Here is a 20,744-nt window from a genome sequence, read left to right on the forward strand (position 1 = left end):
CCTGCCCCATCACAGTCCTACAAACGATTTCTATTGTTGATGTAACAAGCTTTTAGTGGCATTCTCCCACAAATTCTCACCACATGCTGATTGTTTATAGATGCTGTAAAAACAGAAAAGGAACAAACTGAGAGGCATGTCTGACAGATATATTTGTTGATATACAAGTTCCAGGTTAAAATCATGCAAGTCTGAACCAAGATCTGTATAATGGTGGTTGTCCTTGATGTTATGTACACCAAGCCTGAACCAAGATCTGTATAATGGTAGTTGTCCTTGGTGCTGTGTACACCAAGTCTGAACTAAGATCTGTATAATGGTGGTTGTCCTTGATGCTGTGTAAAGCCAAGTCTGAACCAAGATCTGTATAATGGTGGTTGTCCTTTGATGTGTTGTGTAAGCAAGTCTGAACCAAGATCTGTATAATGGTGTTGTCCTTGATGCTGTGTAAAGCCAAGTCTGAACCAAGATCTGTATAATGTAGTTGTGGTGGTTGTCCGATTGATGTGTTGTCCTTGATGCTGTTACCAAGTCTGAACCAAGATCTGTATAAATGGTGTTGTCCTTGATGCTGTGTAAAGCCAAGGCAAGCTGATATAATGGTTGTCCTTGTCTGTAACCAAGCCTGAACCAAGATCTGTATAATGGTTTGTCCTTGTGCTTGTAACAAGCTGACAATCTGTATATGTTGTCCTGATGCTGTGTAAACCAAGTCTGAACCAAGATCTGTATAATGGTGGTTGTCCTTGATGCTGTGTACACCAAGCCTGAACCAAGATCTGTATAATGGTGGTTGTCCTTGATGCTGTGTAAAGCCAAGTCTGAACCAAGATCTGTATAATGGTAGTTGTTCTTGATGCTGTGTACACCAAGCCTGAACCAAGATCTGTATAATGGTGGTTGTCCTTGATGCTGTGTAAAGCCAAGTCTGAACCAAGATCTGTATAATGGTGGTTGTCCTTGATGCTGTGTAAAGCCAAGTCTGAACCAAGATCTGTATAATGGTGGTTGTCCTTGATGCTGTGTTCACCAAGCCTGAACCAAGATCTGTATAATGGTGGTTGTCCTTGATGCTGTGTAAAGCCAAGTCTGAACCAAGATCTGTATAATGGTGGTTGTCCTTGATGCTGTGTAAAGCCAAGTCTGAACCAAGATCTGTATAATGGTAGTTGTCCTTGATGCTGTGTAAAGCCAAGTCTGAACCAAGATCTGTATAATGGTGGTTGTCCTTGATGCTGTGTTCACCAAGCCTGAACCAAGATCTGTATAATGGTGGTTGTCCTTGATGCTGTGTAAAGCCAAGTCGGAACCAAGATCTTATAATGTGTTGTCTTGTTGTAACCAAGCTGAACCAAGATCTTATAATGGTAGTTGTCCTTGATGCTGTGTAAAGCCAAGTCTGAACCAAGATCGTATAATATGTTGTCTTTGTTGTGTAAAGCAAGTCTGAACCAAATCTATAATGGTAGTTGTCCTTGATGCTGTGTAAAGCCAAGTCTGAACCAAGATCTATATAATGGTGGTTTTCTTGACATGAAATTTGTTTGTCCTATAGTGATAAACCAAGTCTGAACCAAGATCTTATAATGGTGGTTGTCCTTGATGTGTGTAAGCCAGTCTGAACAAGTCTGTATAATGTGGTTGTCCTTGATGTGTGTAAGCCAAGTCTGAACCAAGATCTGTATAACTTGATGTTGTCCAGTTGATCTGAGGTGTTGTCAAGCCAAGTCTGAAAAATCTGATAATGGTGTTGTCCAAGCCTGAACCAAGTCAAGATCTGTATAATGGTGGTTGTCCTTGATGCTGTGTAAAGCCAAGTCTGAACCAAGATCTGTATAATGGTGGTTGTCCTTGATGTTATGTACACCAAGCCTGAACCAAGATCTGTATAATGGTAGTTGTCCTTTGATGCTGTGTACACCAAGCCTGAACCAAGATCTGTATAATGGTAGTTGTCTTTGATGCTGTGTACACCAAGCCTGAACCAAGATCTGTATAATGGTGGTTGTCCTTGATGTTGTGCACACCAAGCCTGAACCAAGATCTGTTATTGATGGTTGTCCTTTATAGCTGGTAAACCAAGCCTGAACCAAGATCTGTATAATGGTAGTTGTCCTTGATGTTGTGTAAAGCCAAGTCTGAACCAAGATCTGTATAATGGTGGTTGTCCTTGATGTTATGTACACCAAGCCTGAACCAAAATCTATATAATGGTAGTTGTCCTTGATGCTGTGTAAAGCCAAGTCTGAACCAAGATCTGTATAATGGTGGTTGTCCTTGATGCTGTGTAAAGCCAAGTCTGAACCAAGATCTGTATAATGGTGGTTGTCCTTGATGTTATGTACACTAAGCCTGAACCAAGATCTGTATAATGGTAGTTGTCCTTGGTGCTGTGTACACCAAGTCTGAACCAAGATCTGTATAATGGTGGTTGTCCTTGATGCTGTGTAAAGCCAAGTCTGAACCAAGATCTGTATAATGGTGGTTGTCCTTGATGCTGTGTAAAGCCAAGTCTGAACCAAGATCTGTATAATGGTGGTTGTCCTTGATGCTGTGTAAAGCTAAGTCTGAACCAAGATCTGTATAATGGTGGTTGTCCTTGATGCTGTGTTCACCAAGCCTGAACCAAGATCTGTATAATGGTGGTTGTCCTTGATGCTGTGTAAAGCCAAGTCTGAACCAAGATCTATATAATGGTAGTTTTTCTTGATACTGTGTAAAGCTAAGTCTGAACCAAGATCTGTATAATGGTGGTTGTCCTTGATGCTGTGTTCACCAAGCCTGAACCAAGATCTGTATAATGGTGGTTGTCCTTAATGCTGTGTAAAGCCAAGTCTGAACCAAGATCTGTATAATATTAGTTTTCCTTGATATTATCTACACCAAGCCTGAACCAAAATCTGTATAATTGTAGTTGTCCTTGATGCTGTGTACACCAAGCCTGAACCAAGATCTGTATAATGGTAGTTGTCTTTGATGCTGTGTACACCAAGCCTGAACCAAGATCTGTATAATGGTGGTTGTCCTTGATGCTGTATTATGCACACTAAGCCTGATCAAGATCTGTATAATGGTATTTGTCCTTGATGCTGTGTAAAGCCAAGTCAGAACCAAGATCTATATAATGGTAGTTGTCCTTGTTGTTGTGTAAAGCCAAGTCTGAACCAAGATCTATATAATGGTAGTTGTCGTTGATGCTGTGTAAAGCAAAGTCTGAACCAAGATCTGTATAATGATGGTTGTCCTATATGTTGTGTAAAGTCAAGTCTGAACCAAAATCAGTATAATGGTAGTTGTCCTTATAGCTGATAAACCAAGTCTGAACCAAGATCTATATAATGGTGGTTTTCCTTGATGTTGTGTAAAGCCAAGTCTGAACTAAAATCTGTATAATGGTGGTTGTCCTTATAGCTGATAAACCAAGTCTGAACCAAGATCTGTATAATGGTGGTTGTCCTTGATGCTGTGTAAAGCCAAGTCTGAACCAAGATCTGTATAATGGTGGTTGTCCTTGATGTTGTGTAAAGCCAAGTCTGAACCAAGATCTGTATAATGGTGGTTGTCCTTGATGCTGTGTAAAGCCAAGTCTGAACCAAGATCTGTATAATGGTGGTTGTCCTTGATGCTGTGTAAAGCCAAGTCTGAACTAAAATCTGTATAATGGTGGTTGTCCTTATAGCTGATAAACCAAGTCTTTACCAAGATCTGTATAATGGTGGTTGCCCTTGATGCTGTGTAAAGCCAAGTCGGAACCAAGATTTGTATAAAGGTGGTTGTCCTTGATGTTATGTACACCAAGCCTGAACCAAGATCTGTATAATGGTGGTTGTCCTTGATGTTATGTACACCAAGCCTGAACCAAGATCTGTATAATGATGGTTGTCTTTATAGCTGGTAAACCAAGCCTGAACCAAGATCTGTATAATGATAGTTGTCCTTGATGTTGTGTACACCAAGCCTGAACCAAGATCTGTATAATGATGGTTGTCTTTATAGCTGATAAACCAAGCCTGAACCAAGATCTGTATAATGGTAGTTGTCCTTGATGTTGTGTACACCAAGCCTGAACCAAGATCTGTATAATGGTAGTTGTCCTTGATGTTGTGTACACCAAGCCTGAACCAAGATCTGTATAATGAAGTTGTCCTTGATGTTGTGTACACCAAGCCTGAACCAAGATCTGTATAATGATGGTTGTCTTGTAGCTGGTAAACCAAGCCTGAACCAAGATCTGTATAATGATAGTTGTCCTAGATGTTGTGTTCACCAAGCCTGAACCTAGATCTGTATAATGATGGTTGTCTTTATAGCTGATAAACCAAGCCTGAACCAAGATCTGTATAATGGTAGTTGTCCTTGATGTTGTGTACACCAATCCTGAACCAAGATCTATATAATGATAGTTGTCCTTGATGTTGTATACACCAAGCCTGAACCAAGATCTGTATAATGATGGTTGTCCTTGATGTTGTGTACACCAAGCCTGAACCAAGATCTGTATAATGATGGTTGTCCTTGATGTTGTGTACACCAAGCCTGAACCAAGATCTGTATAATGATGGTTGTCTTTATAGCTGATAAACCAAGCCTGAACCAAGATCTGTATAATGATAGTTGTCCTTGATGTTGTGTACACCAAGCCTGAACCAAGATCTGTATAATGATGGTTGTCTTTATAGCTGATAAACCAAGCCTGAACCAAGATCTGTATAATGATAGTTGTCCTTGATGTTGTGTACACCAAGCCTGAACCAAGATCTGTATAATGATTGTTGTCTTTATAGCTGATAAACCAAGCCTGAACCAAGATCTGTATAATGGTAGTTGTCCTTGATGTTGTGTACACCAAGCCTGAACCAAGATCTGTATAATGGTGGTTGTCCTTGATGTTATGTACACCAAGCCTGAACAAAGATCTGTATAATGGTAGTTGTCCTTGATGTTAAAAAATGGTAGTCCTTGATGAAGACAATGCTCACTCTCTTGGAGCACCTGTTTCAATTACCATTGTTTCTTTCAGGAATCTAGGTACAAATTTCAACCAAGTCAGCAAGTCTAATATACACGTGTTTCTTTAAAAAAACAATTTACAATACCACTTGTAAGAGTTCCAAGATAAAATTTAAATTTGCCTGGGTAAAATCTAGATTTTGTTTTGTCCTGGAACAACTGTTCTTTTCCCGGAGTACCGTATTTCACCGCAAATAAGACCCCCCTCCCAGAGAAGAAATAAAGGTCAAAAGTGGTGGGAGGTCTTATTTGCGGACAACAATATTTTAACTGATTTATGCTCCTGTATAAACTTTATTGCATTTTGAAAACATTTTTGCTGTCACTTCATAATTAGTTGTTGCTTTTGGTTTCACCAAAGTACTTTTAATATGAACTGCCCCATGACTAAAGAATATGCAGAACTGCATTCCTCTGGTATGTTTTCCCAGAAATAGAACCATGAATCATTGTGCATCAGTTTCCATGTCAATATTTTGAGGAGGAGACACATTAGTGTAACCTCTTCAAATCTATACAGCTTTCCGTGTAAAAACCCGACAGAGAAACTCGTTCACCTAAATCAAGTGATGTTTGGTGAGGATCACCAGAAGGAAGAGCCACTTGTTCTGATGTAAACAAGTCTTCTTGACTCGGAAATTATCTAATTAAATCACCGCCAGCACATCACTCTGTACTCTTATTGGTCATGCTGGCAGCGCATCCCAACTAAATGTACTTTCTAAGGCAATAATGTCATTTGCATCATAACCAGCTATGTAACAATAAATGTTAATTTGGTTTGAGTGGGAGATATGTTCTTACGTTGAAGTCTATTGTGGCCAAGTCTGTTTTATGAGCAGCTGTTATAAGGAGAATATATTCCAGCACTAAATCTATGAATACCTCAAACCAAAACTGACAATAGTTTTCATATAGTTTTACATGAAATAACTTTAGAAGGATAACTTCAAATATTCACGCTTATAAAATTTTCAGTTAAAATATGATGATGTACGTACATTATCTTCAGAACCAGATAAAACCATTAACTGTAAATTTTGAAAATTTGATATGAGGAAATGTTGTGTGTTCACAATGCTTTTTATCAGACTTTATGTGGAAAATGAAGATCATAAACCACGAAATTTGTAGCTTTCCAGAATCACAAACTATAATTCAATTAAGGCCATCCTCCCTGACAAACCTACAGCCTGGAGATTTATTTCCTATGTTAATTTGTAGGTCGGTAGTTTTTACATTAAAAAGTCTTGGCTATGACACATGAAGAGCTATAAACTTCACGTAATGGAAGTGAACCTGGCTGACACCAACAGGCCAGTCACCAGTCACTTAGAAACTTACACTAAAATTACAACATTGGTGAATAAGGTCAACTTACTTACAACATGTCAAGGTCAAATTTCACCTACTGACAGGGTCACATACCAAGTAAGAATTTTATATTAAACAAATACACTTGATCTTCAGCCAGAAACAACATTTCTAGTATCATCAAATATTGTTTTCTATCTCTAGTATCATCGAATATTGTTTTCTATCTCTCTAATATCATCAAATATTGTTTTCTATATCTCAAAATGGAAATTTTGATAATTTATTACTTTTACATGTAATTTAAATGAATTGAAAATGACAATTTCTGCATATTTCTCATTTGATTATTCATAAATGTCTGATGAATATATATTATATCACAATATTTATCATTTTGATAATTTAGTTACTATGTCATTTTTTATAAAAGGAGTAAATATTTTTCTCATCTATCTACAATCTGTCACTCCATCACACACTGGTGTAAAAAGGTGTTAACATCTCTGACTGGTATCAGGCACCAAGGTCAATCAAAGTCAAGGTCACTGAGCCAACTACTGACCTCCACATTGATGTATAACCAATTCCTCATCATCTTTGATGAAATGATACATATTTTTTTACATGAGTTTAGGAGGAGAGTTATAGTTGTTTAACATTTTACAAATATTCTCCAAATATCCCAACATATTGCCAGGGTTGGAGAAGGTCAGTCTGTAACATGTTTGTGAGATGGTAATCATGAGCACTATTTTTACATGCAAATCCCAAAGTAAACCCAGCTTATCTTTGTTACTGCACATTAATGTAGCAGCATGTCGAGTCTGATCCCTTAGACGTACAAAACTCCACTACAGGAAGTGCAGTCTATCCCGTCCACACTAACAGGAAGTCCGCTGATACCAAGTCTTAACATTTATCTCTTACATACAAAAGCTGTGTACATACAAACAAACACTAAGTCTCTTGGATGTATTCCACCATGTAGAACTGTTTAACAGCAATATATGTCAACTGTTATATGTCTCCCTGGGGTGTGGCCTAAAACCTACCAATATATAATTGGAAGGTTAACAATTACTGGTAACAAATGGAATTTTTATAACTTTTAAAGCATCCAAAAAGTTAACGAAAGATAAATAAGTTCACAAAAAAAATATTTCAACACAGCAAGATATTCCTTCAAAAACGGTTGAATAAACAAAAAGTGTTATTGCATTCAATTTGCAGAAATCATGTATAAAGTGAGTTTTTGCAACATTTCAATTTCTAACAGGAGGTCTCCAATGAACCCTTACTGTCTTTATGTCAAGTTCAATCACTATATGTATAACAAATATTAACAGTAATTGATTAACTCTGCATACTTAAAGAAATTTAATCTCCGTTCCCAGATGAACAATTGCAAGGATAAGTTGATTTTAAAAAGATTAAATATTTATGGGATTAGATCCTAAACCATTCTTTTTGACTGGTTGCACTTTAAACTGATAAACTTCAATGATATTCCATTGACAAAGCCATATACTGTAACATAGAGCTAGGCAAACAGTCTGTATTTAAGGGGAGACAACCCTTATATCAGGTAGACCATCAGGTATTGGTTACAAAATCTATAATTCAACACTTTGTTTCTGAAATAAAACATTCCCACCACAATTATTATAAACAAAAACAATTACAGCAACCACTTAGCATATAGCAACCACTTAGCATATATTACACCAACCACTTAGTATATATTACACCAACCACTTAGTATATATTACACCAACCACTTAGTATATATTACACCAACCACTTAGTATGTATTCAATGACATCATATTTTTGCTTTGTATGATAAAGGAGAGAAAATAACAAATGATACAGATTTCCACAATTTGACAATTGTTTGTGTTTCTTAGGTTGGCTCAGGGTTGAGACAAGCTACATGTGCATGTTTTCCATATATTTCCATATGACAACATTAAAACGATATATAATATAATAGCAATGATACAATGACTTCATGGCAGTAATTCGATCACACCAGGTGAACAGGTCAATACTGCATCACTTATCAGATATATGAGAAGTAATTGAGTCCTACCTGTACTTTTCCTTGGGGAGATCTATGACCTTAGTGACATGTGTTTTCCAGGCCTCCAGTTCGTCCAGTTCCATCCGTGCATCAAGTGCTGCCAGAGCCTGTTCTGTCTGGATCTAAAAAAGCAGTAAGATCACAAAAATTAAAATTTAATAAAATGCATATAAAACAGAAGACCCCTGAACAATGAGAATAGAACCAAGTATTCTGAAAAGAAAAGACCTTCTGCTTTACCTATGAATAGCCATCATACAAATCTATGTAACAACAATGGAAATCTAGGAGACCATCATATAAATCTAGATTGACTTCATACAAATTAAATTTAGGTATCCACCATACAAAAATATTATAATCTAGATGATATTAATAATTTTAATCTTTCACAGCTTTGGACAATGTCTTACCTTTAAGAAATCAATGTATTGACCAGAATATAACTGTATGTTTATTTACCTGGAAGAAGTAGTTGGATGCTAGTCCAGGCCCTGCTATCCTACGGGCCACAAAACTGTCCTTGGACGGGACCCTGCCACGACTTTTCACAACAGTGAAGTACATGACAGTATCCCATGCTCCTCGTCCTGTTCGCCTCAGCACTCCGACTACAAAAATACAAAAAAAAACAGTAAGACATATGAAAACGGGTCATGTAACTCATCTGAAAACAGATCCTCAAGGTATATAACTCTGTAAAAAAACATTCAACTTTAGTCAAAAGAACAATAATAAACTGGTGTCAATGCCATAGAATGAGTGTAAAAGGAAAGTCACTTTTAATTGTAATACATATAAAGGAATAAGGTTTATTTGAATTTTTTTATATGGCATGAGGGATTTTGAATGTTAAAGGTTTATTTAATTTTTTTTATATCACATGAGGGATTTTGAATGTTAAGATAAAAAAAAACCTTTATTTCAATCTATATGATCAAATATTAATCAATGACCAATACATACAGATGGAAACCCCTAAAGCAGCCATAGGACAGAGAACACCTCCGGTCAGTCCAGCGGCTATTGGCTGGATTAAACCCTGGAGTAAAATCCGTCCTATTAAGGCTTCGAAAACCAGGAACAAACGGTTACTCTCATCTGAAATACAAAATAACTCTATAAATGCTCTTACAACCATGAAAATAATTCTTTTCTAAATGGAAATCTCCTTGAAAGCACCACTTAAATATTGTTTTTTACATGTATACCTAACAAACTATCAGAATCATATCTGTGCCTTATATGTTCAGGAAAATTTTTGAGTAAGCAGAAATTTAATGCTTTAAAATTTTGTATTATGACTAAAGAAATATTGATAGAATATAACATTAAAACATCTCATTGCATTACTTATAGTGTGACGAAATGACGAATAGATGAGAATGAAATGAAATATGATCACTTGAAATAAGAACATGAATTCATGTCTAAATAAAATTTAAATGTGAAATCTACCCAATTTTTTATAGCAGTAACATATTTACACTACTCTACAATAAATAAAACTCACCTGGGCAGTCAAAATCAAAGATAAGAAAGAAACTGAAGTGGACTAGTAAGGTGACAGCTGGCATCCTGTAAAACAGACAATACATTACAGCTCTGGTAGTAAGTACTGTACAAACTATCCTAATATCACAGTACTACATACAATCTTAACCTGGTAAACTTGTTATCCAAGTTTCTTATTTATATGACAAAAGTGAAAATATTTGTCACCTTGATATTGGCACATGCCTTACTTATTCACTATGCACAACATACTAGAAAATGGAATTTTGTAAAGATCTCAATAAAACCGGTTGTGAATCCGAGTGATACAGAGTCCTCGTGAAGTAGATATGTAAAAAGAGTGAGTTCTTTCAGTAAACTTAGTATTTATTCAAAGCATTGTTAACAACACTTTGAGCAAATATTAAGTTTAGAGGAAGGAACTACGGTATTGGACTCACTCTTTTTACGTACTGCTTTAGTTTAACTAACATTTCATATAGGAAAAAAAGTTTCTTTTCTAGTTTGAGTCACATTCCTAATAAAAGTTATAACCTTTAGTTGTTAAATAAAAACTGACCAGAGAGGGGCTGTGATGGCAGCGGTCAGTGAAGCAGTGGACGCTACAACACAGCAGGCTGGGAAAAACAAGACTAGTATCACTGTTCCGCACGCTCCCTTCAGCACGTAGTTCCAGAAACGATTGAGGTGACGTGTAAAGCTCTTCCCCAGAAAACCTGTAAAAACATGCAACACACAACTGTCTTTAGCTCACCTGAGTCTTTCAAACTTAAAAAATAATAAGCTGACGTGCATTTGCCTAAGAAATGTAATATCTTTCAGAGGTATTACAACATCAAAAATCTACTTTCAAACTTAATAACCTGAGTTTTGCATTCAGACATATATTTTTTCAGAGATAAAATAACATGTTAAGTGTACTGACCTTGATCTGGAGCATCTTCAAACTTTTTGCGTGAATCCCAGACATTGATCCACAGCTGACTGAGGCGTGAGCACAGAGTCTGTGTGATTGAGCGTGTGCTACGATACAACTTCCCCTGTAATAATACAATTTGTTACTTAGCTACAACAGCCTGAGGCGTGAACACAGAGTCTGGGTGATTGAGCGTGTACTACGATACAACTTCCCCTGTAATAATACAATTTGTTACTTAGCTACAACAGCCTGAGGTGTGAACACAGAGTCTGGGTGATTGAGCGTGTGCTACGATACAACTTCCCCTGTAATAATACAATTTGTTACTTAGCTACAAACTGAGGGAACACAGAGTCTGGTGATGGGTGCCGTAATATCATTTGTTACTTACTACAACAGCCTGAGGTGAACACAAGTTGGTGATTGAGCGTGTACTACGATACAACTTCCCCTGTAATAATACAATTTGTTACTTAGCTACAACAGCCTGAGGCGTGAACACAGAGTCTGGGTGATTGAGCGTGTACTACGATACAACTTCCCCTGTAATAATACAATTTGTTACTTAGCTACAACAGCCTGAGGCGTGAACACAGAGTCTGGGTGATTGAGCGTGTACTACGATACAACTTCCCCTGTAATAATACAATTTGTTACTTAGCTACAACAGCCTGAGGTGTGAACACAGAGTCTGGGTGATTGAGCGTGTACTACGATACAACTTCCCCTGTAATAATACAATTTGTTACTTAGCTACAACAGCCTGAGGTGTGAACACAGAGTCTGGGTGATTGAGCGTGTACTACGATACAACTTCCCCTGTAATAATACAATTTGTTACTTAGCTACAACAGCCTGAGGTGTGAACACAGAGTCTGGGTGATTGAGCGTGTACTACGATACAACTTCCCCTGTAATAATACAATTTGTTACTTAGCTACAACAGCCTGAGGTGTGAACACAGAGTCTGGGTGATTGAGTGTGTACTACGATACAACTTCCCCTGTAATAATACAATTTGTTACTTAGCTACAACAGCCTGAGGTGTGAACACAGAGTCTGGGTGATTGAGCGTGTACTACGATACAACTTCCCCTGTAATAATACAATTTGTTACTTAGCTACAACAGCCTGAGGTGTGAACACAGAGTCTGGGTGATTGAGCGTGTACTACGATACAACTTCCCCTGTAATAATACAATTTGTTACTTAGCTACAACAGCCTGAGGCGTGAACACAGAGTCTGGGTGATTGAGCGTGTACTACGATACAACTTCCCCTGTAATAATACAATTTGTTACTTAGCTACAACAGCCTGAGGTGTGAACACAGAGTCTGGGTGATTGAGCGTGTACTACGATACAACTTCCCCTGTAATAATACAATTTGTTACTTAGCTACAACAGCCTGAGGTGTGAACACAGAGTCTGGGTGATTGAGCGTGTGCTACGATACAACTTCCCCTGTAATAATACAATTTGTTACTTAGCTACAACAACCTGAGGCGTGAACACAGAGTCTGGGTGATTGAGCGTGTACTACGATACAACTTCCCCTGTAATAATACAATTTGTTACTTAGCTACAACAGCCTGAGGCGTGAACACAGAGTCTGGGTGATTGAGTGTGTACTACGATACAACTTCCCCTGTAATAATACAATTTGTTACTTAGCTACAACAGCCTGAGGCGTGAACACAAGTCTGGGTGATTGAGCGTGTACTACGATACAACTTCCCCTGTAATAATACAATTTGTTACTTAGCTACAACAGCCTGAGGCGTGAACACAGAGTCTGGGTGATTGAGCGTGTACTACGATACAACTTCCCCTGTAATAATACAATTTGTTACTTAGCTACAACAGCCTGAGGCGTGAACACAAAGTCTGGGTGATTGAGCGTGTGCTACGATACAACTTCCCCTGTAATAATACAATTTGTTACTTAGCTACAACAGCCTGAGGCGTGAACACAAAGTCTGGGTGATTGAGCGTGTACTACGATACAACTTCCCCTGTAATAATACAATTTGTTACTTAGCTACAACAGCCTGAGGCGTGAACACAAAGTCTGGGTGATTGAGCGTGTACTACGATACAACTTCCCCTGTAATAATACAATTTGTTACTTAGCTACAACAGCCTGAGGTGTGAACACAAAGTCTGGGTGATTGAGCGTGTACTACGATACAACTTCCCCTGTAATAATACAATTTGTTACTTAGCTACAACAGCCTGAGGCGTGAACACAAAGTCTGGGTGATTGAGCGTGTACTACGATACAACTTCCCCTGGTAATAATACAATTTGTTACTTAGCTACAACAGCCTGAGGCGTGAACACAAGTCTGGGTGATTGAGCGTGTACTACGATACAACTTCCCCTGTAATAATACAATTTGTTACTTAGCTACAACAGCCTGAGGTGTGAACACAAAGTCTGGGTGATTGAGCGTGTACTACGATACAACTTCCCCTGTAATAATACAATTTGTTACTTAGCTACAACAGCCTGAGGTGTGAACACAGAGTCTGGGTGATTGAGCGTGTGCTACGATACAACTTCCCCTGTAATAATACAATTTGTTACTTAGCTACAACAGCCTGAGGCGTGAACACAGAGTCTGGGTGATTGAGCGTGTACTACGATACAACTTCCCCTGTAATAATACAATTTGTTACTTAGCTACAACAGCCTGAGGCGTGAACACAGAGTCTGGGTGATTGAGCGTGTCTACGATACAACTTCCCTGTAATAATACAATTTGTTACTTAGCTACAACAGCTGATTGAACACAAGTCTGGGTGATTGAGCGTGTACTACGATACAACTTCCCCTGTAATAATACAATTTGTTACTTAGCTACAACAGCCTGAGGTGTGAACACAAAGTCTGGGTGATTGAGCGTGTACTACGATACAACTTCCCCTGTAATAATACAATTTGTTACTTAGCTACAACAGCCTGAGGCGTGAACACAAGTCTGGGTGATTGAGCGTGTACTACGATACAACTTCCCCTGTAATAATACAATTTGTTACTTAGCTACAACAGCCTGAGTGACACAGTCTGTGCGTGATACAACCACTAAAAGTCTGGTGATGAGGTGTACTACGATACAACTTCCCCTGTAATAATACAATTTGTTACTTTAGCTACAACAGCCTGAGGCGTGAACACAAAGTCTGGGTGATTGAGCGTGTACTACGATACAACTTCCCCTGTAATAATACAATTTGTTACTTAGCTACAACAGCCTGAGGCGTGAACACAAAGTCTGGGTGATTGAGCGTGTACTACGATACAACTTCCCCTGTAATAATACAATTTGTTACTTAGCTACAACAGCCTGAGGCGTGAACACAAAGTCTGGGTGATTGAGCGTGTACTACGATACAACTTCCCCTGTAATAATACAATTTGTTACTTAGCTACAACAGCCTGAGGCGTGAACACAAAGTCTGGGTGATTGAGCGTGTACTACGATACAACTTCCCCTGTAATAATACAATTTGTTACTTAGCTACAACAGCCTGAGGTGTGAACACAAAGTCTGGGTGATTGAGCGTGTACTACGATACAACTTCCCCTGTAATAATACAATTTGTTACTTAGCTACAACAGCCTGAGGTGTGAACACAAAGTCTGGGTGATTGAGCGTGTACTACGATACAACTTCCCCTGTAATAATACAATTTGTTACTTAGCTACAACAGCCTGAGGTGTGAACACAAAGTCTGGGTGATTGAGCGTGTACTACGATACAACTTCCCCTGTAATAATACAATTTGTTACTTAGCTACAACAGCCTGAGGTGTGAACAGAGTCTGGGTGATTGAGCGTGTACTACGATACAACTTCCCCTGTAATAATACAATTTGTTACTTAGCTACAACAGCCTGAGGTGTGAACACAGAGTCTGGGTGATTGAGCGTGTACTACGATACAACTTCCCCTGTAATAATACAATTTGTTACTTAGCTACAACAGCCTGAGGTGTGAACACAAAGTCTGGGTGATTGAGCGTGTACTACGATACAACTTCCCCTGTAATAATACAATTTGTTACTTAGCTACAACAGCCTGAGGTGTGAACACAGAGTCTGGGTGATTGAGCGTGTACTACGATACAACTTCCCCTGTAATAATACAATTTGTTACTTAGCTACAACAGCCTGAGGTGTGAACACAAAGTCTGGGTGATTGAGCGTGTACTACGATACAACTTCCCCTGTAATAATACAATTTGTTACTTAGCTACAACAGCCTGAGGTGTGAACACAGAGTCTGGGTGATTGAGCGTGTTCTACGATACAACTTCCCCTGTAATAATACAATTTGTTACTTAGCTACAACAGCCTGAGGTGTGAACACAAAGTCTGGGTGATTGAGCGTGTACTACGATACAACTTCCCCTGTAATAATACAATTTGTTACTTAGCTACAACAGCCTGAGGCGTGAACACAAAGTCTGGGTGATTGAGCGTGTGTACTACGATACAACTTCCCCTGTAACAATACAATTTGTTACTTAGCTACAACAGCCTGAGGCGTGAACACAGAGTCTGGGTGATTGAGCGTGTACTACGATACAACTTCCCTGTAACAATACAATTTGTTACTTAGCTACAACAGCCTGAGGTGTGAACACAGAGTCTGGGTGATTGAGCGTGTACTACGATACAACTTCCCCTGTAACATACAATTTGTTACTTAGCTACAACAGCCTGAGGGTGAACACAAGTCTGGGTGATTGAGCGTGTACTACGATACAACTTCCCCTGTAACAATACAATTTGTTACTTAGCTACAACAGCCTGAGGTGTGAACACAAAGTCTGGGTGATTGAGCGTGTACTACGATACAACTTCCCTGTAATAATACAATTTTTTACTTAGCTACAACAGCCTGAGGGTGAACACAAAGTCTGGGTGATTGAGCGTGTACTACGATACAACTTCCCCTGTAATAATACAATTTGTTACTTAGCTACAACAGCCTGAGGCGTGAACACAAAGTCTGGGTGATTGAGCGTGTACTACGATACAACTTCCCCTGTAATAATACAATTTGTTACTTAGCTACAACAGCCTGAGGCGTGAACACAGAGTCTGGGTGATTGAGCGTGTACTACGATACAACTTCCCCTGTAATAATACAATTTGTTACTTAGCTACAACAGCCTGAGGCGTGAACACAGAGTCTGGGTGATTGAGCGTGTACTACGATACAACTTCCCCTGTAATAATACAATTTGTTACTTAGCTACAACAGCCTGAGGTGTGAACACAAAGTCTGGGTGATTGAGCGTGTACTACGATACAACTTCCCCTGTAATAATACAATTTGTTACTTAGCTACAACAGCCTGAGGCGTGAACACAGAGTCTGGGTGATTGAGCGTGTACTACGATACAACTTCCCTGTAATAATACAATTTGTTACTTAGCTACAACAGCCTGAGGTGTGAACACAAAGTCTGGGTGATTGAGCGTGTACTACGATACAACTTCCCCTGTAATAATACAATTTGTTACTTAGCTACAACAGCCTGAGGCGTGAACACAAAGTCTGGGTGATTGAGCGTGTACTACGATACAACTTCCCCTGTAATAATACAATTTGTTACTTAGCTACAACAGCCTGAGGCGTGAACACAAAGTCTGGGTGATTGAGCGTGTACTACGATACAACTTCCCCTGTAATAATACAATTTGTTACTTAGCTACAACAGCCTGAGGCTGAACACAGAGTCTGGTGATTGAGCGTGTACTACGATACAACTCCCTGCAATTTGTTACTTAGCTACAACAGCCTGAGGTGTGAACACAAAGTCTGGGTGATTGAGCGTGTACTACGATACAACTTCCCCAGTATATCACATAGAGCATATCACAATCTACTTTTATACATAAAACAGAGATAAAGCACTTACATTTTCCTGGTTCAGTGTTGTGTCTGGTATAAAAGGCTTAATGCTGAATAGAGCCCTGAGGCTGATAGGACTGCACCATGGTATCACTACCTGGAATGTCGAAAGGAGTTGGGGATTAAATTGGACAGAAAATTATCTAGTCAGATTTTTAATAATAACAAAAAGTTTGTATCAGAGATATTTCTAAAACTAGAAACTTACAAATTACCATCACTAGAATGAAATATCATTCTATCCTTGATACATAAAAAACATGCTAGTCCAGTATGCTTGCACATATAAGTTTTGATACAGCTTTTCATAAATCAAAATTTAATCAACATGCAATTAAAGCAAAATTGTAGTTCTCATTTTTCTTTCATCATGATTTTTTTTCATTTCTGTTTATTTGAACTATTGAATGGCAGAACTCACCCCGAGAAGGAAAATGGCATTCCATGTCCAGGACCAGGTACGATGGAGGTAGTTCCACCATCTCCAGAACGGGTAACGTGACGATGTAACACGGTGGTGTAACTTCTCCACAGTGTAACTAACGCTCTGGAATACAAAATTAGAATGTGATATACGCCAATACAAATAGGTCACAGAGGGGCTGGGGTTTATTGATAAGGATATATTTATCTATTATGGCCTGTTTGAGAGGGCACTATAGCTATTGTCGAGGGATGGAATAGTGCCCTATCCCATCACGAGACAATACTATGAGGCAATAGTGCCCTTTTAAACAGGCCATAATGGGTTTAGTACATCACCCTCAGATAGGACTTGTTTTTCTGTCATCGTAACATAAGCACGTCAAAGTGACACCTACCTCGCAATGTTATCTTCATTTCCAAACCATATTATTACGTTAAAAGTACATCATATGAATTGTCGCGGAAATCTGTGTTTCTATAAAACGGGATTCAGCTTCATGAAGATTAAAAGTATATCAATATAGAACATGATTGAACTGTCTTCTGTAGAAAAGCAACATTTGCTTCCATCCCAGCACACAACAGCCTGTCCGCCATCTTGACATCTTGGTCGAAGCGCAATGTCATAATGACATCATGTAATGGTGACGTCACAATACATTCACATTCAATTTTGCACCACTTCAATTAAGTGCCCATCTTGTCTGTGCACTATTGCAACTAGTTGCCATATGTGTATAGTCCAGTAAAAATACGAAAAATAGAGGCCTAACCTCCAAATAATTGCAAAAGAATTTATTTTCTGCTTTTTGGGTTGATGGATCTTAGTATTTTACCGTGAAAAAAGTCGCCAAAAATCATATGTTCGGAAAGTCATTTTTTCAACACCCAAAAAATAAGAAAATATATAGAAATTACACTTTTGACCACTTTTAAAGTACAATATCTGCTATTTTTGCAATACTTGAAATATGAAATCGGGTATATAGTAAGACAAACTTTAGGTTAGTACAAATAAGTTGAAATGATACAATAATTTCAGTCAATCCAAGAAATAAAGAAGGATGAAAACGGCTCAAAACCTTTTGAATTTAGCTAGCATTACCGTTTTTGTTCTTTTTAGATGCAAACATTTATAAAATCTTACCCTGAACTATATCAGTTTATGTTTTATGCCTTAAAGAATTACATTTTCTTTGATATTAATGCATGATCGATAATACATTAGCTAGAAAAACCTAAATATTAACATGTCAAGTTGACTGATCGTGCCAATTTGAAGTGTTTTTATACTTAGATTTTTGGCAAAACACCCATTTTGGTAGTTAATATTATACATAGATTTTTGGCAAAACACCCATTTTGCTACTTAATATTTCGGAAAATAAAAAAGCAAATGCTTCCAAAGATGTTATATCCTTTTTTGTATATTTTGTACTTGTTAGTTTTATCATTTTTTGTAAAATCGGTTTAAATGTGCACATCTTATTTAGTAGTAAAAACTTCCTATCACGTTAATTTGGCTGAATACCAAAATATGTCTAAGTCCATAAATCTGCAATACAAAAATCTTAATTTTTCGAATATGTTTTATTCGTTTGTCATAAAATTTTGCCAGTAAATAAATCAGAACTGTGATGATTTTTAGCTATGAAATTGATCTTGAACTTCTATTTTATTCCTTTATCTCAATGAAAATTATATAATCCCCATCCAGTTCCATTATGGAAAAATGTAAAACTGACCTATGCAAATATTTGATAAAAAGAAACTTCAATCTCACTTAATAAAGAGCGCTCCATTATGGTGGTAATATCTGCCAAAGAATTTTGCAATCTGATAAGTCACAAAATAGATATTCACATTTTTGACATTTCAACTTAAGGACTTAGCCGATTAGAGAAGTTTAGACAAATTGGCACTAAATGAGGATTTGATCGACCTCACGTCTTTTATATTTGGGGATATCTTGATATAGTAGTCTCTTTTAGGTGAGTATAGCCTACATAGAATCTGAATTAATAACTATCTAAACACTTGAGACGGTACTTACTGAATAATTCTTGAATGAAAAAGACATATTATTCAATTTGGACTTCAAAATGTCCTTGGAAAAGGCCAAAAGACCAACTTTGAGCAACCATATTATCTCAGGTAGTGAAAGTAAAATGTTTTACTTTTAAAGCCTTTAATCAACAAGTTTTATTTAAAAAGATTCCACCAAAATGAGTATCAATGGTATTGTTGATAATAACAATTTTTTATCTTAACAATCCAACAAAAGCATATTTGGCTGTTGCAAGGACATAATTATGTAATTTTCATGCTGTCATAATTTTTTCCCTGTGTTGATTTCAACTTATGTTTTTGGCAATCTGTGCTGTCCTTAAAAATGTTCTTGTCATACATTAATTTTCTAGTATCTCATGATAACCATGTAAGTTTATATTTGGCTTTAAAGTTGGCATATTATGCAAATATCCCTATTTTTCTGATTTTTTGGGGGTTAAGAAAAACACTTTCCCAAATTTTTATTTGTGGCGACTTTTTTTTTTGTATAAAACAAAGTCAGATCTGTATGAAAAACAAAGAAAAATTTATGTTGTAATTATTTTGGGGTAACACCCTATCTTTACTGGACTAGTAGCCAATCAGAATACAGTATTCTGTCACGTGATGTACTAATACACAGAATTCTCAGATTTATCTCCCAACTATCGATTCAAGATTTATTTGTGACTCCTAAGGTGACCAAACTTTTCACTGAAAGATCATGCATTTGTAGCACGATGGCATGGTGATAGTAAAATAATGCCATGACAACAATTCAATGATGGCTTAATAAAACATTGTAGTAATGATTTAAGGACATCATGTCAGCAGTTCATTCACGATAAAAAAAAAATGTTGCATTACAATATTTTCCACAATATTTGAACATCTAGATTTGCTTGATGAGAATAATCTGACAGCTGACCTCCTACCTTAACTATTAACTAAAGAACAACTTAATTTTATAATGAATTCACTTCACCTTTTCACACCCAAAAACATTGCACAGGGGTAACATTTTGCAATGTAAAGGTCAAAGACTCTACTGTACTTGTAGTTGAATATTTCATGAATTCTAATCACTGGTATAAATAAATTGCACACGGAAATTAGCTAGTTTACAGTAAAATAAATGACTTTTGGTTAGATCACCTGAAATATAACCAGACAGAGGAGGAAAAGCTTTTATTAATCTCAATAACCTAGCCTTACCCTGTCTCCTTCCCCAAGCATCAGTGAACGACTTGGCGGACTTTCCTTGTCCATGACTACTGTTGGTATTCTCTCCTGTTGGTTTCCGACCTTCTTCATCACAATGTAGTTCTGTGGCAACCAGATCTGCGTGGCAAATGTAAACTTCCTTCTGGGATGTCTAACTTTCCCTAGCTCTTTAATAAGTACCGCTTCTCTCTGAAAGTAAAGAATATCCCTCTTCAACTATACATATTTATACTGTCATGATGTCATATTACAGTTACTCAGAAACTGTTAGTTCCT

The 20,744-nt window shown here is 37.5% G+C and overlaps 1 protein-coding gene across 1 annotated transcript in view; it reads right to left on the reverse strand.

Moving 5' to 3' along the window:
• Window positions 1-229: 229 nt before the first annotated feature.
• Window positions 230-20,744, reverse strand: part of LOC138324310 (uncharacterized) — a 33,542-nt gene continuing 13,027 nt past the window's right edge. The window contains exons 17-27 of the mRNA XM_069269386.1: window positions 20,460-20,657; window positions 17,191-17,316; window positions 16,777-16,866; window positions 12,343-12,398; window positions 10,850-10,908; window positions 10,484-10,640; window positions 9,923-9,987; window positions 9,376-9,510; window positions 8,872-9,020; window positions 8,419-8,531; window positions 230-1,262 (exon numbers count right to left, since the gene is read on the reverse strand). Of these exons, the coding sequence (XP_069125487.1) occupies window positions 230-1,262; window positions 8,419-8,531; window positions 8,872-9,020; window positions 9,376-9,510; window positions 9,923-9,987; window positions 10,484-10,640; window positions 10,850-10,908; window positions 12,343-12,398; window positions 16,777-16,866; window positions 17,191-17,316; window positions 20,460-20,657 (2,181 nt within the window). The remainder of the gene's footprint in view (window positions 1,263-8,418; window positions 8,532-8,871; window positions 9,021-9,375; window positions 9,511-9,922; window positions 9,988-10,483; window positions 10,641-10,849; window positions 10,909-12,342; window positions 12,399-16,776; window positions 16,867-17,190; window positions 17,317-20,459; window positions 20,658-20,744) is intronic.

Source organism: Argopecten irradians, chromosome 5, assembly GCF_041381155.1.
Source record: "Argopecten irradians isolate NY chromosome 5, Ai_NY, whole genome shotgun sequence".
In the NCBI taxonomy this organism is placed as follows: Eukaryota; Metazoa; Mollusca; class Bivalvia; order Pectinida; family Pectinidae; genus Argopecten; species Argopecten irradians.